General features: G+C 50.0%; 1 protein-coding gene across 1 annotated transcript in view; it reads left to right on the forward strand.

Moving 5' to 3' along the window:
* NXN (nucleoredoxin) overlaps window positions 1-21,199 on the forward strand; it is a 48,863-nt gene that overhangs the window by 18,401 nt on the left and 9,263 nt on the right. Inside the window, exons 2-5 of the mRNA XM_027660374.1 lie at window positions 16,699-16,816; window positions 18,162-18,295; window positions 18,649-18,749; window positions 19,271-19,377. Of these exons, the coding sequence (XP_027516175.1) occupies window positions 16,699-16,816; window positions 18,162-18,295; window positions 18,649-18,749; window positions 19,271-19,377 (460 nt within the window). The remainder of the gene's footprint in view (window positions 1-16,698; window positions 16,817-18,161; window positions 18,296-18,648; window positions 18,750-19,270; window positions 19,378-21,199) is intronic.

Raw genomic sequence — 21,199 nt, forward strand, 5'->3', positions numbered from 1 at the left:
GCTGCTGCTCTCCCTTGCCAACCTGCCGGCGCAGGTTTTTGCAGGAAGGGGAACATCTCCACACACTGTTGTGCCAAGGCATGACCATGGATGCTGGCATCCCTCCCTTTGACAAAACACTGAGTACAGCCTCTCCAAACTGCCCTGTCTTGCCCAAGAGTGGCTGGGATCCAGGGAGGGCTGTTTTCCCAGGAAAATACAGCTTTTCTGGGGCAGATGGCGGGCTGTGGTCAGCCCCTCACAGCCACATGTGTGTTACAGTGACTCTGTTGTTCAGGTGCTTTTCATCATTTCCATTGCTACATCTAGTTTCAGCAGCACTAACTTGTCTGTGAAGTTGCTGTTGTTTGGGTTTGGTTTTTATTTTTTTTTATTTTATTTTTTTAAACACCATTCTCTGATGAGCTTTTAAGAACACGCAGCTCCAGTGCAGCAGTGACGCCTGTAGTGCTCATCAGCTTTACTTTTTATAGTCCTCTTCCCTTTACACTGCAGTTTTCGTAGTTCTTTTCCCTTTGATGTTGGTCCCTTTCAGCAAAGGAGTTTGAAGCTGCTCTGGTAGGTAATAACTGATAGATATTATAAAGTATTAGTAAAAAATGGAAAGTGAGCTGAGGACCATGCAGTGGTGGTACCAGCAGAAACACCCAGTGAAAATAGTTGATTTTAGTGTTGAGGAAGGTCAGTATAAACTTGTCTTTCACCTGGGATGGGAGAGGGAGGCAGAAAGCCTGAAAACTGGCTTGTATCTGACTGTAGCTTCCGTAGCTGAAGAGCCATCTATATCCTAGAAGAGGCTTTTGTTTATTCCTCGGAATCCAGAGTTTTTAGAGCATGTGTTGGCCATGTAGACTCTCAGCTTTGCCATAAATCTGTGTTTTGGCAGTGCTTGTCCAAATGCCATATTATCCAGAAAGGAGTAGGTAGGGGATTAGAGCAGAATCCTTTGCTATTTATGAACTCCCTTGGGGAATACATTATAATATTCTTTTTAATGGGCTAAAAGGTAACCACAACAACCCAAAGCTGCACGTGCTAAATCTTCCCTGTGGCCCTCCTGTAGATCTGCAGGGTGAATGAAGGGGGTATCTCAGCTTGCAGATCTGAAATAGTATTGTTCAGGCTTTAACGATCTGTCACCTGCTGATTCCCTGGGATTCAGGACAGAATCTGGGACTTGTGCTTATTTATTTATTTATTTATTTATTTTTACAAATGGGCTGGGTTTGGATCTCCAAATCTCTCCTTTCCTTAGCAAGAGCAGATTTGGAAAGCATTAATTATTTTGTACAGTCTGTAGAAATGTCTTTCTGTAGGAGCTGCTAAGCCTTTCCCCCCCCCTGCTTCGGCACCATCATAATAAACGCGGGTCCTGCGTATCCGGGTGTCCCTGTTGGAATGGGAAAGGAGGAGCGGGCTGGGTGCCAGCCTGCCAGATGGAGTCTGGAAATGTTCAGCAAAGCTCTTGGCTCAGACTGTCCTGACACCCTTCAACAAACTGAGCAGCGAGAACTTACAGGAGAGGGGCTTTTCTCCTCCTTTTGAAGTCGTCAGTAATCCAAAGCGCGCATCTTGTGTGCCCAGAGTTTAACCTCTTGGGCTCCAGCTCTGCCCAGTGGAGAGAGAAGCTGCTCAAAGCATAAAAATCCTAGTACAGCTGTGTTTGAGTTCTGTGGTGCTGTAGAAGGGTCTGTGCAGGTGGACCTCTTCCCTTGGCTGCTTCCTGGCAAGCAGCACCACTGAGGAACAGGCACCTGGACCCTCAGACAATCTTTCCTTTGCCCACCGCCTTACAAACCACGTGTGTAGTTTATAATGTGCAGAGTGAATGCCATGAGCTTCATAAATTGAAGTCAAACAAAGTTTTTCTGTAGGGGTGCAGCTTTACAAACCGGCTGGCTCCGGTTTGGTTTCTCCAGGCTTGGGAATTTCCTGGGTTTGGGTGTTTATCCCAGCTACCCAGCCCCAAGCAGCCCCTGGGGCGTGTGTCTGCAAGGGGGCCACAGTGTGCTCCTTGCCTGCTCTGTGGTGGGGGAGAACAGTGCAAAGGCAGTGAAATACTGGTTTCTTTTGCAAAACTCTTTTGCTTTTTATTAGGAGCAGCAGGTTTATTCTTGGAGAAGGGAGCACAGCTCATCTCCCTCATCTGCTTCATGCAGGGCTTGATGTGGCTCGTTTTTTGTATGTACTCACTGAGAAGCTGCAAAAATCAGGAGCAGTTGGATGGCCAGAGCTTTCCTTCTCCTTTATGTGCCTGTCTCATTGGATAATACTCGTGGCCTTGCCTTTTTGTTTACCCTGGGGTTTGTTATGACACTGAAGGTGGATTTTCTTGGTTCTTGGAAACCGTGGGGAGGGACTCTGTCTGCATCTTCAGCTGTTTTCGCTGTCCCCTTTCAGTACAAACAAGTTGCCTTTTAATCTCAGGATGATTTTTGTGCAGAGTTTTCCTTTAGTTCTGGGTTTCTGAGCCCTTATTTCCTACCTAGGGAAATGGGCTTTTTTCCTGCTGTGCATCATAATTCCTGGATGATTCCCGTAATTTATCGATGGTAACTTGTCAGCAGAGACTTGGAATGAAAGGCTTTGTAGTGTGCTGCTTAGCTGGCTGTATAAACATGAAAGTACCAGGTTTTTAACTTGCTCACATGGCTTCCCTTTGCAAAGCTTTAGCCAAAACACTCTGCCAGATAAAAGGATGCTGAGAAAGCCCAGGTCAGGCAGAGATTGTCTGAGAAGGAGTTATAACATTGATCTTTGGTTTAGTTTTATTTCTTGTAACCTCTCAGTAAGAGCAGGGAATGAGGATAAATTGTTTTCATCTCTCCGCGGTCGGAGATTAAGATGGATGAGGCAGTGGGTTGCCTGGAAGAAGCTGTTAAGTAAGAGCCTGGCTGTGACCCCCCTCTCTTGCATCTTGGATGAAGCTGACTTCATGCTTCCTGCTTCCCAGGCTCCCTTCCCCACACTCCTCCTTAAATATCCAAGCTGGTGAGTGATTGCCTTGAGTTTTTTTGAGCTCTTTGAACTAGAATAAATGAGAAGGGCTCTGGGGATGAGGCCTCTCATCGGTCACTTGCCTTTCACCTCTGAGGACAGGGGTTTGCATCAGGTGTGGTGTTAAATATGCGGGGTTTGGTGCCTCTGAGGTCATGTCCTGCTCAGCCTGCCCGAGCTGCTGGTGCAGTTCTGGAAAACCAAGACTTTTAGATCTGAGCATCATCCTATAGAGTTTGAATAAAGAAAGGATGATGGAGGCTTTGGATAAGAGGCAGTGTGGTGTTTGGGTTCAGCCTTCGGGATTTCAAGATCTGTTTGCCATTCTTTGTGCGAGGTTTCATGGAACAGGAATATATCTCTTAAGCATCCCAGATTCAATCCTGCAGGGAGATGTTCCCAGGAAACTTTGACTAATATTCATCCCAATTTTGGAGCGTGCAGGAGAGGTGTACTGTTGGGAAGTGGGATTTTTGGGCTGGCATCTGTGGGAGCAAAGGCACTGTGCTTGTGGTGGGGGCTGTACTGCTTTAGTTGTATTGTTATGCTTTAGGTATTTGGTGAATTCTGTTTTTATAATGGAGTCATTTCATCACCAAAAGTACCTGTGGGGTTGAGAATGCGAGACCCTTGGATAGAGGAAATGTGTGTGTTGGAGCCCCAATATTTTGCCCTGTTCATGAGGAAAGAAGCCCTGTTAGAGGTAGGGCAGAAGGTGTTGCTGTTTAGCAAGGCTGGGCATGGCCTAACTAGGGCTCACTTTACATGGGAGATGTGAAGCTGCTGTGCTGGGGCAGAGCAGGAATGGGGCTGGCCCTGCTCAGCCCCACAACAGCTCCTGTCCCTGCCCTGGAGCAGCCCTGCCTTGGCAAGCCCTGCCTTTCCTGCCCCTCTGATCAGTGGCAGCCTCGTGTGGGTGGTGAGAGGCCGCTGGCACCTTGTGCAATGCTCTCTTGGTGTTCTCATTCTGTTAATGAGCGTCTGAAGAAGATGCTGGTTGGGTCTGGGTGGGGGTTTGCCACTCTGGAACTGGATTGTTGGTCCCTTGGGTTCTGCTCTGAATGCTCAAGCACTGATGGGGAAGGAATGTTGGAGAAATGCTCAGCTTTGCACCCGGTGAATGAGGCTCCCTGGGGTGCTGCAGTATCTGGAGTTGAGTTCTGAAGCCCCAAGAGAATTCCCTACAGAAACACATCTCTGCTGTTTGCTGCTACTGCTGGAACAGCTCTTGGTTGGCATCTTTCATGCTGTCCCTAAGGAGGGACTGAAGCTTGAGGAGGTGTTTTTACTCTCTGTGCTCTGTACCCCAAGCCAAAGAGCTTTTGGGAAGGGGAGGTGGTGGGTGCCAGCAGGTCGGGCAGGACACTGGGCAGTGGCTGCTTGCTTCCCTGCCTTTCTTGCCCTTTGATGTGCTGTGGGGTATGTAATGAGCATCTGCCCTCTTAAGAGAAAACAGATTTGAGTTCTGAAGTTGAAAAAAGAGGGAGCAATTTTGTTTAATCATTTTCACACAGATCCACAGGCATTTCTGTAAGAGCAAGAGGCATCTGGTTCAAGGGCAGCCTTGGCTGCTTTGAGCTCTCCTGCAGCTTCTGCAGTCTCAGGCAGAGATTGATGTTCCAGATGCTGTTCTCAGCAATCAGATCAATGACATTCTTATTTAGACTTTTCATTTTTAAAAGGAAAGAAAAAAGGTAGATTATACTTTTTAAGATCATCTGAAGTATCAAAGACCTGTGAGGTTTTTTTGTTTTGTTTGTTTCCCAGAGCAGGGCACTGGAAATTCTTTCCCTGTTTATGAACACCACTCAGAAAACAAGCGAGCTACCTGCCTTGGTACCTGGGTATTCACTCATTCCCCCCCTCCAGCTTCTAGTCACTGCAAGAAATACAGGATTTTTTATTCTGAACACAGAGCATTACTTTCAAGGAGAAAGTGCTTAAATGCAGTAATGCCCCTGTGCCCTGCAAGCTGCCCAGGCTGTCCTGGTGTGGGCTTTTGGGTGTCTCCAAACTTATTTGTGTATGTGTGGGAAAATTACTGAGTGATGGGGAAGTGCTGGGAAGCTTTGTGGATTTGATTTAAATCTGATGAAGATGCGAGGCCTGGTTGGTGTTTCAGACGCTGGGGTGGCTGTAAAAATGGCTGCTGTGAGTTTGCTGCTGTGCTTTGTCAAACCCAGGCTTGTTGTTTACCCGTTTCTGTCTATTGGGTGTCAGTGCTGCCCTCCCAGAGCCTTGTGGTGGTCAATGTGTTGTTTTGGAGGTGAAGAGACCCTGAGAGAGAACGATGTCACTCGCCAGAGTCCTTGGATTTGGCAGGAGCGCTCCTTGTGTTGCCACAGGACTCCCATGGGAATGAGAGCCCTTGACTAACTGCCCCAGCCTATCTGCCACCTTGGCTGATGAGTTTTAATTACTGAGATCACAACTGCTATGTTTTCCTTGGCAGTGTTCCTTGGCTCCTGACATACCCTTGGACTGTCCTGGGATGAGAGTCTGATGCTGATCCATAAAAGCTGCTCACCAAGGGGTGCAACATCATCTTGTCCATCTCAGCTGGGATGGACCCTGAACTCCATGCTTGGCTTTTGGTGGCAGAATCACGTGGTGTCCAAGCAGACCTGAGGTCTTGGCCAGGGTAGATGTCACAGGTTAATTTTTGCCCCTTCAAGTTGTACTCACAGCATGACATACAGAAAAAAAATCCCGCAAAGTAAACTGGAATTAAGCCACAGGTTTTGTTCTCATTAGTGTAAAATCAGAAAATCTGCTGTTTCTGAGGCCTCTAAGGAGAGAAGGAGAATTAACTCCTGGAGAATGTAACCAGAGGATACTTAAAAGGCAAATTGTTCACATACTTTCTTTAAAATTTGCATGAGTGTAGCAAAAGGTCATCACAACTGCAGTCTCCTCCTCAGATCCTGCCTGCCGGTGGCTGATTGCAAGAGCCTGTTGCTAAGTGTTCCTGGAAACCGAATAAAGATGAAGCAAGATAATTGAACAAGAGGAGGGAGAGGAGGGGAAAAGCTTGGAGCTCACAGCGGAACCACAGGGCTGCCAAACGAGATGAGTGTGTTGGAGTTTGACTCCGTGGCTGCGTTCACTCAGTTCTGACCCAGGGGTGGGGAAGGGGTGGCTGAACCTGAAACTTCATGGCAGATCCTTGGAAAAAGTCACTTGGACACAAGTGGATGATTTGCTTGTGTTTCCTGTGGCTCATCCAACTCCAAACACATTGCTTCCTAGCATCGAGGCTGGAAAGGGAATGGGAAGACAGACTGTGCTCCCACGGTGCTTTGTGCTCTTTTCCTGGATAAAATCTCTGTTCCTGCAGCATGGATTTAGTTAGCCTGGGATCGTCTTCTGGACAGTCAGTAGTCATGGAAAGCAACAGGATAAAACAAGAACGCAAACAGACAAATCCAGAGCTTGACTAAGGCAGAAAGCCTTCAACTCCAGGTGACTTGAGTGGTGTTTTCTGCCCGTCTCAGGCAGAAAGAGGCTTCCCTCTGAGGAAACAACTGGTGATGGTTTTGTACGTTGCAGAATAAACCCCTGACGTAGCTCCTTTTTGTTGCTGAAAAGACGGGAGCAAAACTTCCCTCCTTAACTTTGGTCTTTCTTTGGTTGAAGCTCTTGTAAAAACACCAGACTTTCTCCATCTCCATGGATCGATTTCCTGGAAACAGTTTTAGTAACTGTTTCTGGAGTGATTTTTATCATCCTAGAGCATTTTACAAACTGAATGTAGTAACAGCTGAAATGCAGCCACATCTGAGGAAGGTCGCTGCCAGCACACAGAAGTCTTGGGGATTTTATAGAAAAACAGACAATTGGCTCTTCCTTTTGCACAGAACCTCCATTATGCTCACCAAAAAGACGAGGCAGCCCTCCTGCCACTCAGCCCTCTGTGTCACATCCTGGTTCACCTCGGCGGCAGAGCGGGTGCTGGGCATCCTTGGCTCCCTGAAGGCTGCGGTCTCTGAGCCTCCCCCTCCAGCTGGGGCTGGCTGTCAGCAGAGGGAATTAATGCACCACATCCTATCTGACATTTTGAACACCCCCGTGGGATTCACGTTTCATCAGTTCCTGGCAGCAGCTCCTCGTTTTGCTGTGGCTCTCTCTGTGCTGTGCTCGGGGTGGCAGGAGGGACGCGGCGCCCAAGGCTCGCTCAGATCACCTTCCCGGTGCCCTGTTTCATCTGTTTGCTGACTCAGGGGCTCTTGCCCCTTTGGGAAACTCTGTATCTTCTAACTTCCATCAGCGGAGCTTTTGACCTTGATCTTTCACTGTCCTTGTTCATCTTTTTAGTTGGTTCAGCAACATGCTGCCGCTCAAGCCTTAAAATCAAGAAGAGGAAGGCCCAGCCTGCTGTCCCATTCCTCCCTGGTCAGTGGCTCTGGAGCCGGGGGCCTCTGGTGTCTCGGGGCTGGGTTTCTTGGGACGGATCGTGTTCCCTCTCTTGCCCTGCACCTGGCCCTCCATGTGTGTGTGTCACAAACCCCTCGGCCCCATCTGCCAGGCCCCCTCCGGGCTCACCCCATACTGGTTGTCCCTCCCCTGCCTCTGTGCCCAGCCCATACCATGACTCTGCTCCTTTCCCTCTCTCTCTGCTTTCTCCTCACAGCGAATGCCACCAGCTTTGCTGGAGCACAGTGTAATGGGAGAGCTGCTCTGCAGAGGAGCAGCTGGGTGAGGAAATATCTTCTCCAACTTCCCTCCTGCTGGCTTGTGCTGCACTTGAGGTGTTGGTGCATCTGAGTTGTGGGCAGCTTTGTTCTGCTCTGGTTTTAATGTGTGCAGGCAGTTAATTGCAAACTTGGGACTCTCAGTGGTGTTTTCCCATTTAAAGGTCATTGGCTCATGTGGGTTTATATTTCCAGCCCTTGTGGCCTTTCTGCTGAGGGGCTGAGTGTCAGTTTGGGGAACAGGAGGAAGATGAGAAGTGCTCAGCAGGAGAGGGTTTTCCAGCAGCCTGTGTTACATCTGCCCTGCCAGTGTCACGAGTCAGTCGGATGGTCTTCCCTGCAGGGCACCCGGTGCTGGCTCTGGGGCTCAGCTGTGTGGCTCAGCTGTGCTGGTGAAGTGTGTTAGGAGGGCACAGAGGCCCTGAAAGCACGTTGTTATCAGTGGTTTAACCCAGAGCAGTTTTGGTGGTGTGATGTTTGCGTGGGGATGGACTTCATGGCTCCAGAGAAGTTCCCACGAGCGCCGTGGCTGCGCTGGGTCGGCGCGGGCTGTGGGATCCCTTCTGTGCCAAGAGCCGAGGAGGAGTGGGATAACTCCAAGCTGTCACTGGCAGGGATTGCTCTTTCCAGCTGAAGCTTGGGAGCACCTGGGTCTGGTTAGCTCCTGGCTTGTTCTGTGCTGTGGTTGCAGAGTGAATCCCCGGAGCTGTGCTGCTCTCTGAGCTAAGCAGAGCCTGTTGCATGCAAAGCCCAGAGCTGCCCCGGCAGCGTGGGCTGCGAGCAGGCGCTGGGGCTGTGGTTACGGCCCTTCTAGCTCTGCAGCTGTGTAACCTTTGCATGGAAATCCTCCTTGGGTTGCAAACCAGGAGCGCTGCCAGATGAGATTCAGTGCTCTAGGCTCTGAGACACTGAGATGGATGCAGCTGTAGGGAGGGCCAGACCAAGCAGTGCACCCTCTCCCGAGATCAGCTGGAGAAAAGTGCTTGTTTTTAAATGGTTTGAGTGTTTGCAGTGATGCAAGTGCTGTGTTGAGTGGAGGTTTCTGTAACAAAGCATCAGCAGTGATGTGATGGATAAGCTGTTGCATTTCAGATGTTGTATGATGAGCAGGTTTCCCACCCATCCAGCAGGTACCTCAGCAGCTGTGGGCACAGGAGGGTATCTGAGGTGTGTCTTGGTAGTTTTACAGTCTCATGTAGCTGGTCTGGGGGATGGCCTGTCCTGGGGAGGTCACTGCTCACAGGGCTCCTGGCACTGCAGCATCCCGGAGTCCTCACTCCCCAGGGTGTGTTACAGTGCTAACAAATACTCCATTGTTTTCCAGGATTTTGTTGGTCTGATTGTGTAAGGTTCCCTTTCGGATTAACCACTGAAAACAAAACAGAAACCACACTAACACCTCATTGTCTGCGTTAAACAAAAAAAACCCTCAAACAAATCCCGATTTCCCTGCTGATTTAAAAGGCTTTTGTGTTTGGTGGGAACTCTGTCTAAATTCAAGGCTTTTCAGAAGTGTTTGTTTCTTAATGATCCGGGATTGCAAGGTGTTTGACCTCGAGATTACTGCCAGAACTCGATGCAGGCAGCCTTCAAGTGAACAGTAGCGGCAAAGGCAGTGGGTAGGAAACTCAGGTTCTGGCAGACATCCTGCTTCCAGTGACAGATGAGACTTGGGACCAAGAGAGGCTCTGAACTTTGATTCAGTGTCCCAGACTGCCACCCCACCCCTCGCCTTTCCTATGAACAGATGGAAAAATATCCCTTCCCTGAAGAGAGAGAAAAATTATTATTTTTTCTCATTACCTTTGTGTTTACAGAGCTATTTCTTACTCAGTGTTAGTCATTCAGGGGCGTAATTTGTAAAGGCCTTGGCTGATGCACTTCTACATGTGTCTTAAATTTTTCCCACACTTTAACTCCCGCTGTCCTCACTGCTTTTTATGTTTGTCTTTCTGTCTTACCTACCAGGAAAGTGTGAAAAAATGCCAATGAAAACAGGTAACAGCAGGTGGGTTCCAGGTGCTGTCAGACCCCCTGGGTTCTTCACCCATTTTTGTGCCTCGTTTCCGTGGGGGTAAAGGGAGAGTGCTTGGCTCAAAGAACTGCTGGGAGAAAAAATAGGTATGAAATATCTGGCTGACGTGCAAACCTACTTTTAAAAGATAAAGCAGGGTGTGCACATGGAGGAAAAAAACACCATTTATTGGAAGTGCATGGAAGTGTATTTCCTAGTCCTGGGAACAGTGCTGTATGCTTAAATTCTGCATTGTCTTTGGGCTGTTGAATACAATTTGAGGAACACCTGGAAAAAAAAGATGTTTATAAAAGACATCCTCATACTGTTGATAGACCAGCCTGTCTGGTGGCATCCTCCCTGCTTCATTTCCTCTCTGAGTCGTTATCTGTGTGTTTAGACAAATGCTGCTTCGCCCTCACCCTGGGATCAAATCAAGCTGCCAGCGCAGCACCTCTTTGAAACCTGCACATGTAAAACAGCCAGGCCAGCTCCCGTGTCTGCTGCAGGCCCCGGGGCTTTGCTCTCCATAGATCATGTTAAGCGCTCTTCAGCTCTGCTCAAATTAAATGTTTTCCTATCAGATGGGGGCTGCGGAGGATCCAGCCTGTCAGCCTGCGTGTGTGTCAGAAGGAGGGGAGGCAGCCTGTGCTCTGAGCCAGCCATATGCTGCTCTGCCCTCGACTGAAATGCTCAGCTCGCAGCCCCTTGTGCGGCGTAACCCGGGAAATTGTAAAGAGCAGCGGTGCCAGCGCTGGGCGACTTGGGGTGGTGAGGGGGACAGGATGGGAGGAAGAGAGGGCACCAGGACGTGAGGTTGGGCTGGACCAGGTTCCTCACCCCAGGGTTTTGGCTGTGGAGCTCCTCAGGGGAACAAAGAGTAGCCTCCGCTGGTGGCTGCCGTGCCAGAAAACCCCGTGGAGAGGATTTCCTTTTGCTTCGCTTCCAAACCTTCTGCCTGGTTGGGAAAAACAAAAGCCCAGGGTTGCAATCTGGCTCCTACCAGGGTCTCCCCTGACCCCCTGCTGGCTGTGGGGCGATGTGGGTGGCTGCAAGCTGGACTGTGCTGTGCTGGTCTCCCGCCATGGAGCTGCAGCAAGGAGAGGGTGGAAGCGACAAGCAGGACTTTCAGGTTGATTTTTTTTTTTAAATCTTTTGCTCTCACCAAGTCATATTGTGGTGGGGCAGCATCCACAGCAGGTGCTGCCAGGCTAAATGCCAGGGAAAACTGGTCCTAAGGTGGTTTTTAACTGGGCTTTCAGCCATTGCAGACAGTGTGCACACGGAGGGGAGCGGTAATGCAGCTGCCCGGCTGCTCACGGGGCCATACGGACCAGCAGCCCCAGTGCCCTGCACTGTCCGTCTCAGCTGTTCACATCAATCTTGTTTATTGCAATTCCAAATCCTCCCTCCTCAGCTCATTAACGTTCTCGGAGCAGACGTCTCTCTCACCATTGTATTTTGTAATTAGATTTTGATTTACTTTCAGAGGGAAGCAGCAGCACAATAGCCATTAATTTATCCCCAAGCCTTGCTCGATCTCCTCCGTGTCACAGGGTCAGACCTTGGCGTGCACCATCTGGTCTCCCCCCAGTATTTGGCTGTGTGTTGTTCCTGCACCGGCCCCCTTCTGCTGAGGGGGTTCCCTTACGCACGAAGGGAAAGGAGCAGTGAGGGAGGACAGGAAGAGGAGCCTTCGCTCAAGCTGAGCTTGAATCATAGGGACAGGCGTGAACCAGATTTAAATCGACAGGGCGAGGGAGCAGCCTGTTGTCTGCAGAGCCTGGGTGGCCCCTGGTGCTTGTAAACCCTTTAAGGCACGATGTAAAAGCTGCAGTTTAACATTGTGAGAGCGAGGACAGAGAGGTCCCCTGCAGCGCCGAGCCGAGGGAGCGGGGTGGTGGGAATGGCTGGGGATGTCTCGCCAGCCCGGAGCCGGTCTGTGTGGCAGAGCTGGAGGCAGAGCTGGGCAATGGGCTCTGCTGGTCCCCGAGGCCCTGGACCAAGGGCACTCTTCCACCCAAGTGCTGTTCGTGTGTTCCTCAGACAGACTTGATATTTCAGCCCTGGAATGAGAGACCAGCAAAAGCTGAGCTCACGCTGTAATGGATGTGCCCTCCAAAAGTGGGTTTTTAGAAAAGCAGCTTTACCCCTGCTTCAGCACAAAGCACCAGCCATCCACACCAGAAACATTTTGTTCATTTTGTTGCTGCTTTTCAGTTTTTGTACTGCCTTTGTCTGTCTGTTGCTGCTTAGGGTGGAAGCATGGATTGCAACATGAGCAGAGCCAATGTCTGCCCTCTGGACCTCCAGGCAGAGTCAGCTCAGTAACCTATGGAAGATGAAAGCGTGAGAGCTTTTATGGTCCAGTTTCACACAACAGCAGAGAAGTGCAGCCCCCAAAGAGGGTGGGAGGACCACTTTCCCACTGGCCAGGGCTCAGAGCACTGCGAGCAGTTGTGCTTTGTCTCTGCCAGCGTTAACTGCTGCAGCTCAGGATTTATGTTAGTGACTGAATGCGACCAGGACTGATAAATCAATCAGCACAACCAAAAATAGCGCCTGGCAGCTGTTGGAAGTGGGGGATCCCTTCCCCACCATTATGTGCAGAGCAGGAGGGGATTTCATCCACCTCGGCCGAGTGCCAGCCCTGCGCAGAGTGAGCCGTGGGCTGCTGGGGAGACCTCTTGTCTGACACCTTTATCTGGAAAAATTACTGCGGCTGTCTGCAAACTCCTCTCCAACGGGTGTCTCAGCCAGGCATTTCCCAGTCACGAGGGTGGGGGGAATAACCCAGCCAGGGCCGGTGTAGAGAGCAGCCTTGCAGCCAACACCGAGTGCTGCTGTGCAGCCCGACGTCTGGGGATCGCCTCAGACCTCAGCCATGAGTGATCTTTTAAAGCCTCTCACAGCTGGTCGTGCATGGAGTCGTGGAGGGGAGCCCAGGGCAGTGGTTTCCAGGACAGCGTGGTGATGCTTTTGTGTAGAGATAAAGTTACCGGAGGAATCCAGTGACTCTGGTTTTTCCGCTGGATGGCTGCACTTAAACCACCTGCATGGGAGCCAGGGAAGTTTCTGTAAAGCTGGTCAGCCTGTTTGGTGTCTTGCAAGGGGCTGCATTTCCTTGCTACTTCTCCAGTGGGTGTCCTGGGGTGAGCATGGAGTGTAGCAGGCGTGCAGCCTGAACCAGGAGCGAAGGGCGCTCCGAGAGGATCAGCTGCTTTCAGGCTGAATAGTCTGTAGATTATTTCCACATCTGTGTTAGCTTTGGCTTGATCCCACAGATTTGCAACAGCTGTTGGGAAGCGGAGCAGAGATCCCCTCTTTAAATGGATGATCAAATCCTTAGAGTGTGGAGTATGTTATTTCTATGTCATCCTCTTCACGGCAGGAAAAACAGCTTTTCAGAGTTGCTGAGGCAGCACTCTGCCCTGCTGCCTGAGCCATCATCCCATCAGCCTGCGGTCTCAGAGCAAGTTGTAATTTGCTTTCTGCATCCCACGCCCAGCCTGACACAGGATCCTTTGTGAGGTGTGTGGTTGTGCAGGTACCTGTACCAGGGATGCCTTTTTTCTCCTGGATACCCCTTCCTGCATGGGCCACAACCAGTGGGCGTAAGCTGACAGGACCAAGGAGGAGCTCGTCCTTTTTCCAGAACCTGGATATATGCAAACTCCTGGCATTTTACCCTGAGAAAAACTAACCAGTTTGCCACAAGACGAGTTAGGTCATCCCTGGGTTCAGAGGCTTTAGGTGGGGATCAGATCTCCTTGCTGGAAGCATCAGTTCAGGTGGAAAACAGTGGTGTAGCGTGGGAATCCCACAGTGAGCTGCCTTATTCAAAAAGCCCAGCTAAAATGAACCAGCCCCTTTCCTATCAAGGTTCTGCTCTTTCAGGTCAGACCTGCAGTAAAAGGAGCCGTCAGGCTTCCTTCAGAAGCGTCGGACAGGCTCTGGAAAGCTGAGTCTGGCTGACGAGAGCCGGGGCAGTGGGAATGGTGGTGGATCCTGGCGCTGGTCCTGCAGCGCGTGCGTTTCTCATTCCCCGTCAGCTTTTCTAGCGCACAGGAGAATCATCAAACCAAATTGCTCCCACTTTAAACAGCACATTCCTGTACAGAATTAATATGGCTGGTGCATGGAGACCACTAATTTCCAATTCCAGGCTTTCATAGCTAGGCTTAAAATGGCAACCCATTTCCAGTCCTCTTACGTGCAATTGTCGTGTTCGTTGGTGCTGTGTGATGGGTTTCAGTGATAACCCAGGTGGCAAATCTGTTGCAAATAAGGAGTGCAGCTCAGCATGAGACTTGTTTTGGTGTTACCTGTGCTGGTGGGTTGTGTCTGGGAGCAGTGGCTGTTGCACAGTTGCAAGGTAAAACCTTTCAGTTTGGATTGCTTCTTCTTGCTCGTCCAAGGTGTGATCGAGTGTGACATGATGCTCCTTGGGTTCAAGCCTCAGAGCCCGGTGATGGACGTGCTCTCCCAGGAGCAGCAGTTGTCACATTGACCTCTTCTGATGCTTTTTGACCCTTCTGACACACACCTAGCTCTGTGCTTGCTTGAGGGTGTTTCTCCTGTGGGCTCTCACTGATGAGTTAGAAGTGGCAGCCCCCCGTTTTGTGAGGTCAGAGTGTCTGGATTGCAGATTACCTGTGCCATGGATGTCTGGGAAGCCAAGACCAGTGCCTGCAGTTTGGGTCCAGTGGGGCCTGGTGGCTTACACATCCTGAGAAGACCCAGGACCAGTTGTTGGCAGGAGTTGCCATGTGTGCTGGACCCCGTAGACTGACTGGAGCCAGCCGTGCCCCACTTGCTCTGGTGCTTTGAGCAGGCTTGGTTTGGTGTTATCCCCTTATCTGGGGTGTTCCAGCCCCATCCCGCTGAGCACAGTGAGTGGATGCAGCCTCTTGGCTCCGAAGTGCAGACCCTGCTGCTTCCCCAGCCAAGCAAAACTGCCAGGACCCGCCGTGGTGCCCCAGGGGAGCTGCTTCTGTATACAAAGGACTTGGCAAAATGAAGTGTAATGTAAGCAACTATTTAAAGAGAGCGATCCGATTGCTAGTTGTAATTTCCTTATTGTTTGCAGCACCCTGTTAAATGCCTGTGATCCTTATAAAGGGTTTTTTCCCCACCCTTTAAACTTCACAGAAGTGGGTTTTACCTTCTGTGGTTTGAAAACCCTCATTGTGAGGGGACTGGTTTGCACTGAGTACAATTTCTTTTTTCTTTTCATGCCCAAGGCCATTTGGTTTGAGAATCTATTGTGTATGAGTTGGCTTGTCCCAAGAAATATGTCTATTAGAAATGGAAGGCTGGTGGGTAGGACACAAAACCTCACCTCTCTCTAGGTCCTGGTGGATAGAGGTTGATAGAGTCTTCCTAGATCAGTGCTAACACTTTCTCTCAGACCCAAGAGCGTTATGCTAACACCTCTTGAAAGCAGGCTGACACTGTCACTTATCCAGATACAGCTTCTATAGAAAGGTGTTGGAAGAAATATTTAATACAGTGACACTAAAACCTGAATGTGGATGTGACTTTCTCCCTCAGCTGGATCTCTGGTGAGGTCTGCACCTTTCATCCCATTCCTACCCTCGTGGCCTGGTCCCCAGATCATTCCCAGCTCAGGAAATGGAATTGCATCTCTTTGCAAATCAGGGACAGGAAAAATCAGTTGCAGAGTTGTGGCCTCTTCCTCTGGAAAAACACCTGGGTGTGGTTTCTGTGTGAGATACTGATGGAAGCAGCAGGATGTTGTGTGATGGTTTCTCTGGCTCTCCTGCTGGCTGGCACTGGTGGTCCCTTTCTGTGCTTCTCCCGTGGCTGGGTTTTATTTTCCAAACCAGAGCAAGTTGTAAACACACGGAGCCCGAGGGGCTTTGCAGAGCAGAGCTTGATGTTAGGGGAGGGTGGTGATTAATTTCCTTCCCCTCTGGCTCTTGGCTATGGTTTGGCTTTTTTGTTTGAGCGTTTGATAACTCACCACTGGGCTGGTGAGGTTGGGAATGCTTGGAGAAATGTAAGGAAACATGGTGATGGCAGCAGCTCCTCCGTTCATGGTGGGGACACCAGCTCCTGTGGCACGGCCAGCCCACACCTGCAGGCTGGGCTGTGCCAGCAGCTGTCATCATCTTGTTCCTGCTCATCCCAAGGAGCTTCTGTGCACGAGTTAAGCCCCAAATTACCCTGTGCCAGAAGCACATACTGAGAAATGTCAACCCAGGACTGTGTGATACCCAGAGCACTCAGTCACCGACCTTGTGCACAGCTGGAACGTAATGACCAGCAGACAGGACCATCCAGACCAGGATACCCAAAATGTGGCCATCAGGCTGCGTGGCTTCTGCTCATAGCCCTTGGGGACCATTGTGAAGCTGGCAGTGCAGGATAGATGAGGTATGTGGCCCCCAGGCTGGTGTCAAACCCATTAATCAGCTCCTGGGAACAAACCTGGGAAGCCCCAGTTGCAGAAGAATAATTTTTTTGTGTGTTGACCTTGCATTCAGCCTGGCTGTGTCTTGGCAGGGGTTGCTGGTTTGTTTAATCAACACTGAAATGGGAGGGGAGGAAACAGCCAGGGAAGCATTACAAATTGCTTCAGAGCAGTGGCATTAAAAGTATTTGTGCTTAGTGTGTCTTCTAAACAAAGACCTCAAAGCGCATGGCAAATATTAACCCCATTTTACTTGCAAAGAGGTAAATGCAGGAGGAGGGGAAGCTTTACCTGTGCTCCCAGGCAGGTGTGAGACACATGGTGGTCTCACTTGAGCTACCAAGAGGATGATGGTCATGGTGAGTGTCTCTGTGGGTGCTGGAGGTCCAGGCTGGCCCAGCAGCTCTTCCTCACATTCCTTGACACTCGTTCCTGAAGCACCAGCTCTGTTTCTTTGCTAAGCTTTGACCTCTGTTCTAAAAGATGCGAATGCTCCAAAATCTTCCTCTTCAGGCTGCCAAGTTTACCTTTCTTATCTCCCCTCCCAATCTCTTTTACAGCTGAAGCTGTGGAACAAGTACAGAGTCTCCAACATTCCTTCCCTAATATTTATCGATGCCTCCACCGGGAAAGTGGTTTGCAGGAACGGCCTCCTGGTCATCCGAGACGACCCAGAAGGTAAGACTTGGAATCTCTTGGAAACATGGACACACTGCTGCCTTTTCATTTCAGTTCATTCTGAATTGCCTGGGGGGGGAGGGAACAAAGAACTATTGTCATTAACTATTCAAAGCGCTGTGCTATTTTCGGCGATAAATTTTCTGCACCATTCCTGCCAGATCTTGTGTTTTGGTTTTGCTTCTTGAAAAGAACAAAGAATTTCCCTCCAGGATTTTTGTCTGGAGTGCTAATGAGGAAAAAGTTAGGCTAACTGAAGCATTCAGTTTGGATTTTTCCCTGATGGAGGCACGTGGACAGAGTAAGGGCCCAGACTTTCCATACCTTGGGAGCAAAATCCTTCCAGAATACTGAATGGGACTTCATCACTGACATCACACTCTGTTAGAGTGAATTTCCCATTTCTTACAAATTAAACAGAGAAATGCCACCGTTCTCCCATGCTGAGGTTTACTGTGCTGGGAGTTGATATTAAATCCATCTTCTTCCAATTTGGAAAAACCAAAATGAGCAAAATGTGTGCCCTAACTCACAGACCCTGCAGAGATCCATCAGTCAACCGCTGTAGTTGTCCATCCACACGTCTTACTGGCTCATTGTTTCTTCATGCAGCAAATACTGAGCGTGGTGACTGAGTCTTTAACTGAGTGGCAGGAGCTGTAGAGTAAGAACATGTTGTGGCCTGAGCCATCTGTGATGTTTCCTCCTCTCTGGCTGAACACATGGATTGATTGCTCTGGGAGCTGGCAGCAGATGATTCAGAGCGTGTGTTTGTGTGTACACACACAGCTTGTTTTGGGGTACAAGGGTTAGTGTAAGATTTTATATATATATATATATAAACACACCATCTTGTACATGTATATAGCGAAGGTTTTATAAATAACAAAAATACATGTATATACGTAAAAATACATGGTTAATGTCAGTATGAGGGACACAGTCTGACTGCATTCCTGAGCAGGTACCACCTTGCCCTCTGTTGGTAAAATAAATGCTGTTGATAAGGAAAAAATGCCTCATCAGGCACTAAACCAGAGCAGGCTTTGTCAAGCCAAAGGTGCTGTGACTCAGGCTCAGGTGCAGCCTACCTGAGAGAAGGAGGTGACCCTGGCTGCAGTGCAGAGCTTGGCTCCCTCACCCTGGGGCAGGGATGACATGGTGAGTTGCTCTGCATCCCCCATGGATGGGAATAAACCCTAGTGGGATTCCTTAGATAGGATCCCCTGTATTATTGCAGAAGGAGGGATGGTTTATCTAGTGGAACTTTCTGAGCCCGCAAAAGCTGCACGTGCACGTTACTGTCTCATGTCTTCTTTCCACCCCTACCCTGACCCTTCCACAGGTCTGGAGTTCCCTTGGGGGCCAAAACCCTTCAGTGAAGTTGTTGCTGGGCCTCTGCTAAGGAACAACGGGCAGACACTGGACAGCAGTGCCCTGGAGGGCTCTCACGTCGGGGTCTATTTCTCTGCGCACTGGGTGAGTAGTGGGTGCTGTGCAGAGCACTTGGAGTGGGCTCAGGGAGGGTTGGTCAGACCCCGGGCTGGTTGGTGTTGAAGGGTTCGAGATGCTCTGGTCATTCAGCATTGCAGTGGCCTGCCATCCTCAGCTGGCCCTTCAGAAGGGGAAGAGCAATCAGATTTTAAAATCGGGAGAGGTTTTGTTGGTACCTTAAAGACCGTAAGCCCCAGCCACGTTCAGAGCTGCTGCCTGGCACTCCAGCAGAGATGAGGTCACACCTGTTCGTGGTCACTGTGTCACCTGGGCCTGCTGCATGTGGGTTTGGCCCTGAGGAGGAGACAGTGTCCTTATCCACGTGTTGTGTTTTGCAGTGCCCGCCGTGCCGAAGCCTCACAAGGGTCCTGGTTGAGTCCTACCGGAAAATCAAGGAGGCAGGCCAGAAGTTTGAGATCCTCTTTGTCAGTGCAGACAGGTGAGGCAGCACTAACACCCTGTGCAGGCGCAGCTGGCTTGCCCCCAAGCTGTGAGCATTGTTGGCTTGATCTGTGGTGGAAATTTGATCTGGGGCAGAGCAGGTTGGCTCTGATGTCAGAAAGGCTGAGTCCTTTCCCTCTGCCCAGTGGTGAAGTGCAAAGGGGGCTCAGCAAGGGCAGCAGTGGGATGTGGAGCAGGTCTGTGTTTTACTTTGTGGCTCATAGCTCTGGTGTCTGAGGGATGCTCGAGCTGCTGCTGCCACCGTGGGTTGGCATTCAGATGCTCCAGAGAGTTTGAAATATTTTACTGGGGAAAAAAATGCACCGTGGACCTCTTCTTGAGGGACTGGGGGTTTTGAATTTCCTCCGGCTCTCCCCAAGTTGTGTCTGCCAGCAGCACATACCGGTGGGCTTTGGTGGAAGGGATGAAGGGCTTTGCAGGCCAGGTTTTTAATGAGGAAAGAGCCTGGCAAGTGGAGAGGCTCTGCTCTGCATCCCATGCCCTGTTCCTCTTACACAGGTCAGAGGAATCCTTCAACCAGTACTTCAGTGAGATGCCCTGGGTGGCTGTGCCCTACGCCGACGAGGCCAGGCGGTCGCGCCTGAACCGGCTCTATGGCATCCAAGGTAGGAAAGGCTGCTCTGATACACAGATCTCCTCTCCGCTCCTTCTGTTGAATATTTGTAATGTCTCCCCTTGTTTAACTAAACCAAGAAAGCAGCAAAGCAAAGCACAGTGCCCCAGGCAGAGCCGCTTCATGTTTCTGCTCTCCACAAACTCACATTCCTACCACCTGCCAGGCAGGCTGTTAGTTGAAACAGGACTTCCATAAACAGCCTAATTCTTCCTGGAAACTTGGAAGCTGTTTTTGGCTTGGATGTTTTTTGTCTAATTACCGATTTATTTATTTTTGCTTTTTCTTGAAGGTTCAAATTTCATTTTCTTGCTGTTTTATGTAATGCAAAGGCAGGCCGTCGTCCTGTGCAGGGGCTGAGGAAGATGGCATCTGGTTTATGTTAGTGACATGAATTACAGAAGAGAGAGTGTTTGATGTAAACCATGGCTTTGCTTTTACTGTACGTGCCAGTGCCAGAATTCCAGCAGCCCCAGCTGCTCATAGGGGCAGGGAGAGACTCTATCTGTCTGGGTGGCTTCAAAGAGTCACAAAGATGATAAAATCTCACAGCAGCCCTCCTGGGGACTGGCACCTTGTTCCTGCAGGGGACAAGCTGCGGCACAGAGGTGTGTAAGGTGGCTGGCTCTCACAGTCTCATGTATGGACATACAGTTTGTCCCTGTGGTTAAAGGGTCTTGCTGCAATGTAGCTCTTTCTCATCCATTTCTGTGCAACGTCAGTCAGGTTGGGTGCAGGCTGGCAGTGGTAATATGGTCTGCGGGGAAGGGGGAGTGTAGCCAAAGGTGGCCAAGGGCTTGGGAGGAGTGACAGGAGAAATAATCCCTTCTTAGGGTCCTCTCCGAGCACCCCTTCTGGTGTGAGCTCAGGTGCTGCTGCTCAGCTCTGTTCCCTGACCTTAAACCAAGAATAACCATTTACCTACTTTAAATAGCCATCATTTTGCTGCTTAATTGCCTTCCCATGAGGCAGGAGCTTTCCAAATTCATCCGTCTTCTCCCCAGCCCGCGCACAAGCCTCTGCAGTGCTGGTTTCGGCTGAGAGCTGCAGGACTGCTGCCAGTTTCACTGGGACTTTCTGTAAATAAGGTGTCCAGACATGGATACTTGAGCACCAGGCATGCTGTATCCTGGGAAACAGTGACAACAGCTTTGCCTCTAACTCCAGCCGCTGGCTTCTTAAAGGTATCTCTCTTTGCTGTGTGCTGACCTGAAGATGTAAATATTGGCTGTTCCCCTGCACCCCAACCCCTTCCCCTGCCCAGGGAGCTCCCATGTCACCTCTGAATCCCAGCTCCGTGCAGACTTTGGGATTGACTGTCTGTTTGCAATCAGGCTTTTCACACCAGCTGTAACAAAAGCTTCCTGCAAACAGAGTTGGATGTTGTGGGCTCCGCTCATCACCACGGGTGGTTATTCCACCAAAATGAAAAATCAGATCCGTGTAATCTCATCTTCCTTTCCCCAGACGACTTTGATGCTGCCACACATCTTCAAAGTTCCCTTTGGAGCTGCTCCCTTGCACCAGTGAGAGCATGTAGCCCGTTCAGTGTCCAGGTTACCATCCTGGTGGTTGGGCTGTGAGCACAGCATGCACATGGTGAGGTTTTCCGCTGTTTTTTGAAGGCTGGGTACTGAAACAACAGAAGAGCTTGTCTTCCCTGTCTGCTTTAAGTTCCTGAGTGGTGGAAAGCAGCAAGAGAGTAAAATCTCGTGTTGTTTTAGTCCTGTGTTGGCCCCTACAGCATTCGAAAACTCAGTATAAAATGTAAGTTGAGTTATTGGCCTTTATTTGGGTTTACTTGAATGCCTCTA

This window comes from Corapipo altera, unplaced genomic scaffold, assembly GCF_003945725.1.
Source record: "Corapipo altera isolate COAL_440 unplaced genomic scaffold, ASM394572v1 271, whole genome shotgun sequence".
NCBI classification, from domain to species: domain Eukaryota; kingdom Metazoa; phylum Chordata; class Aves; order Passeriformes; family Pipridae; genus Corapipo; species Corapipo altera.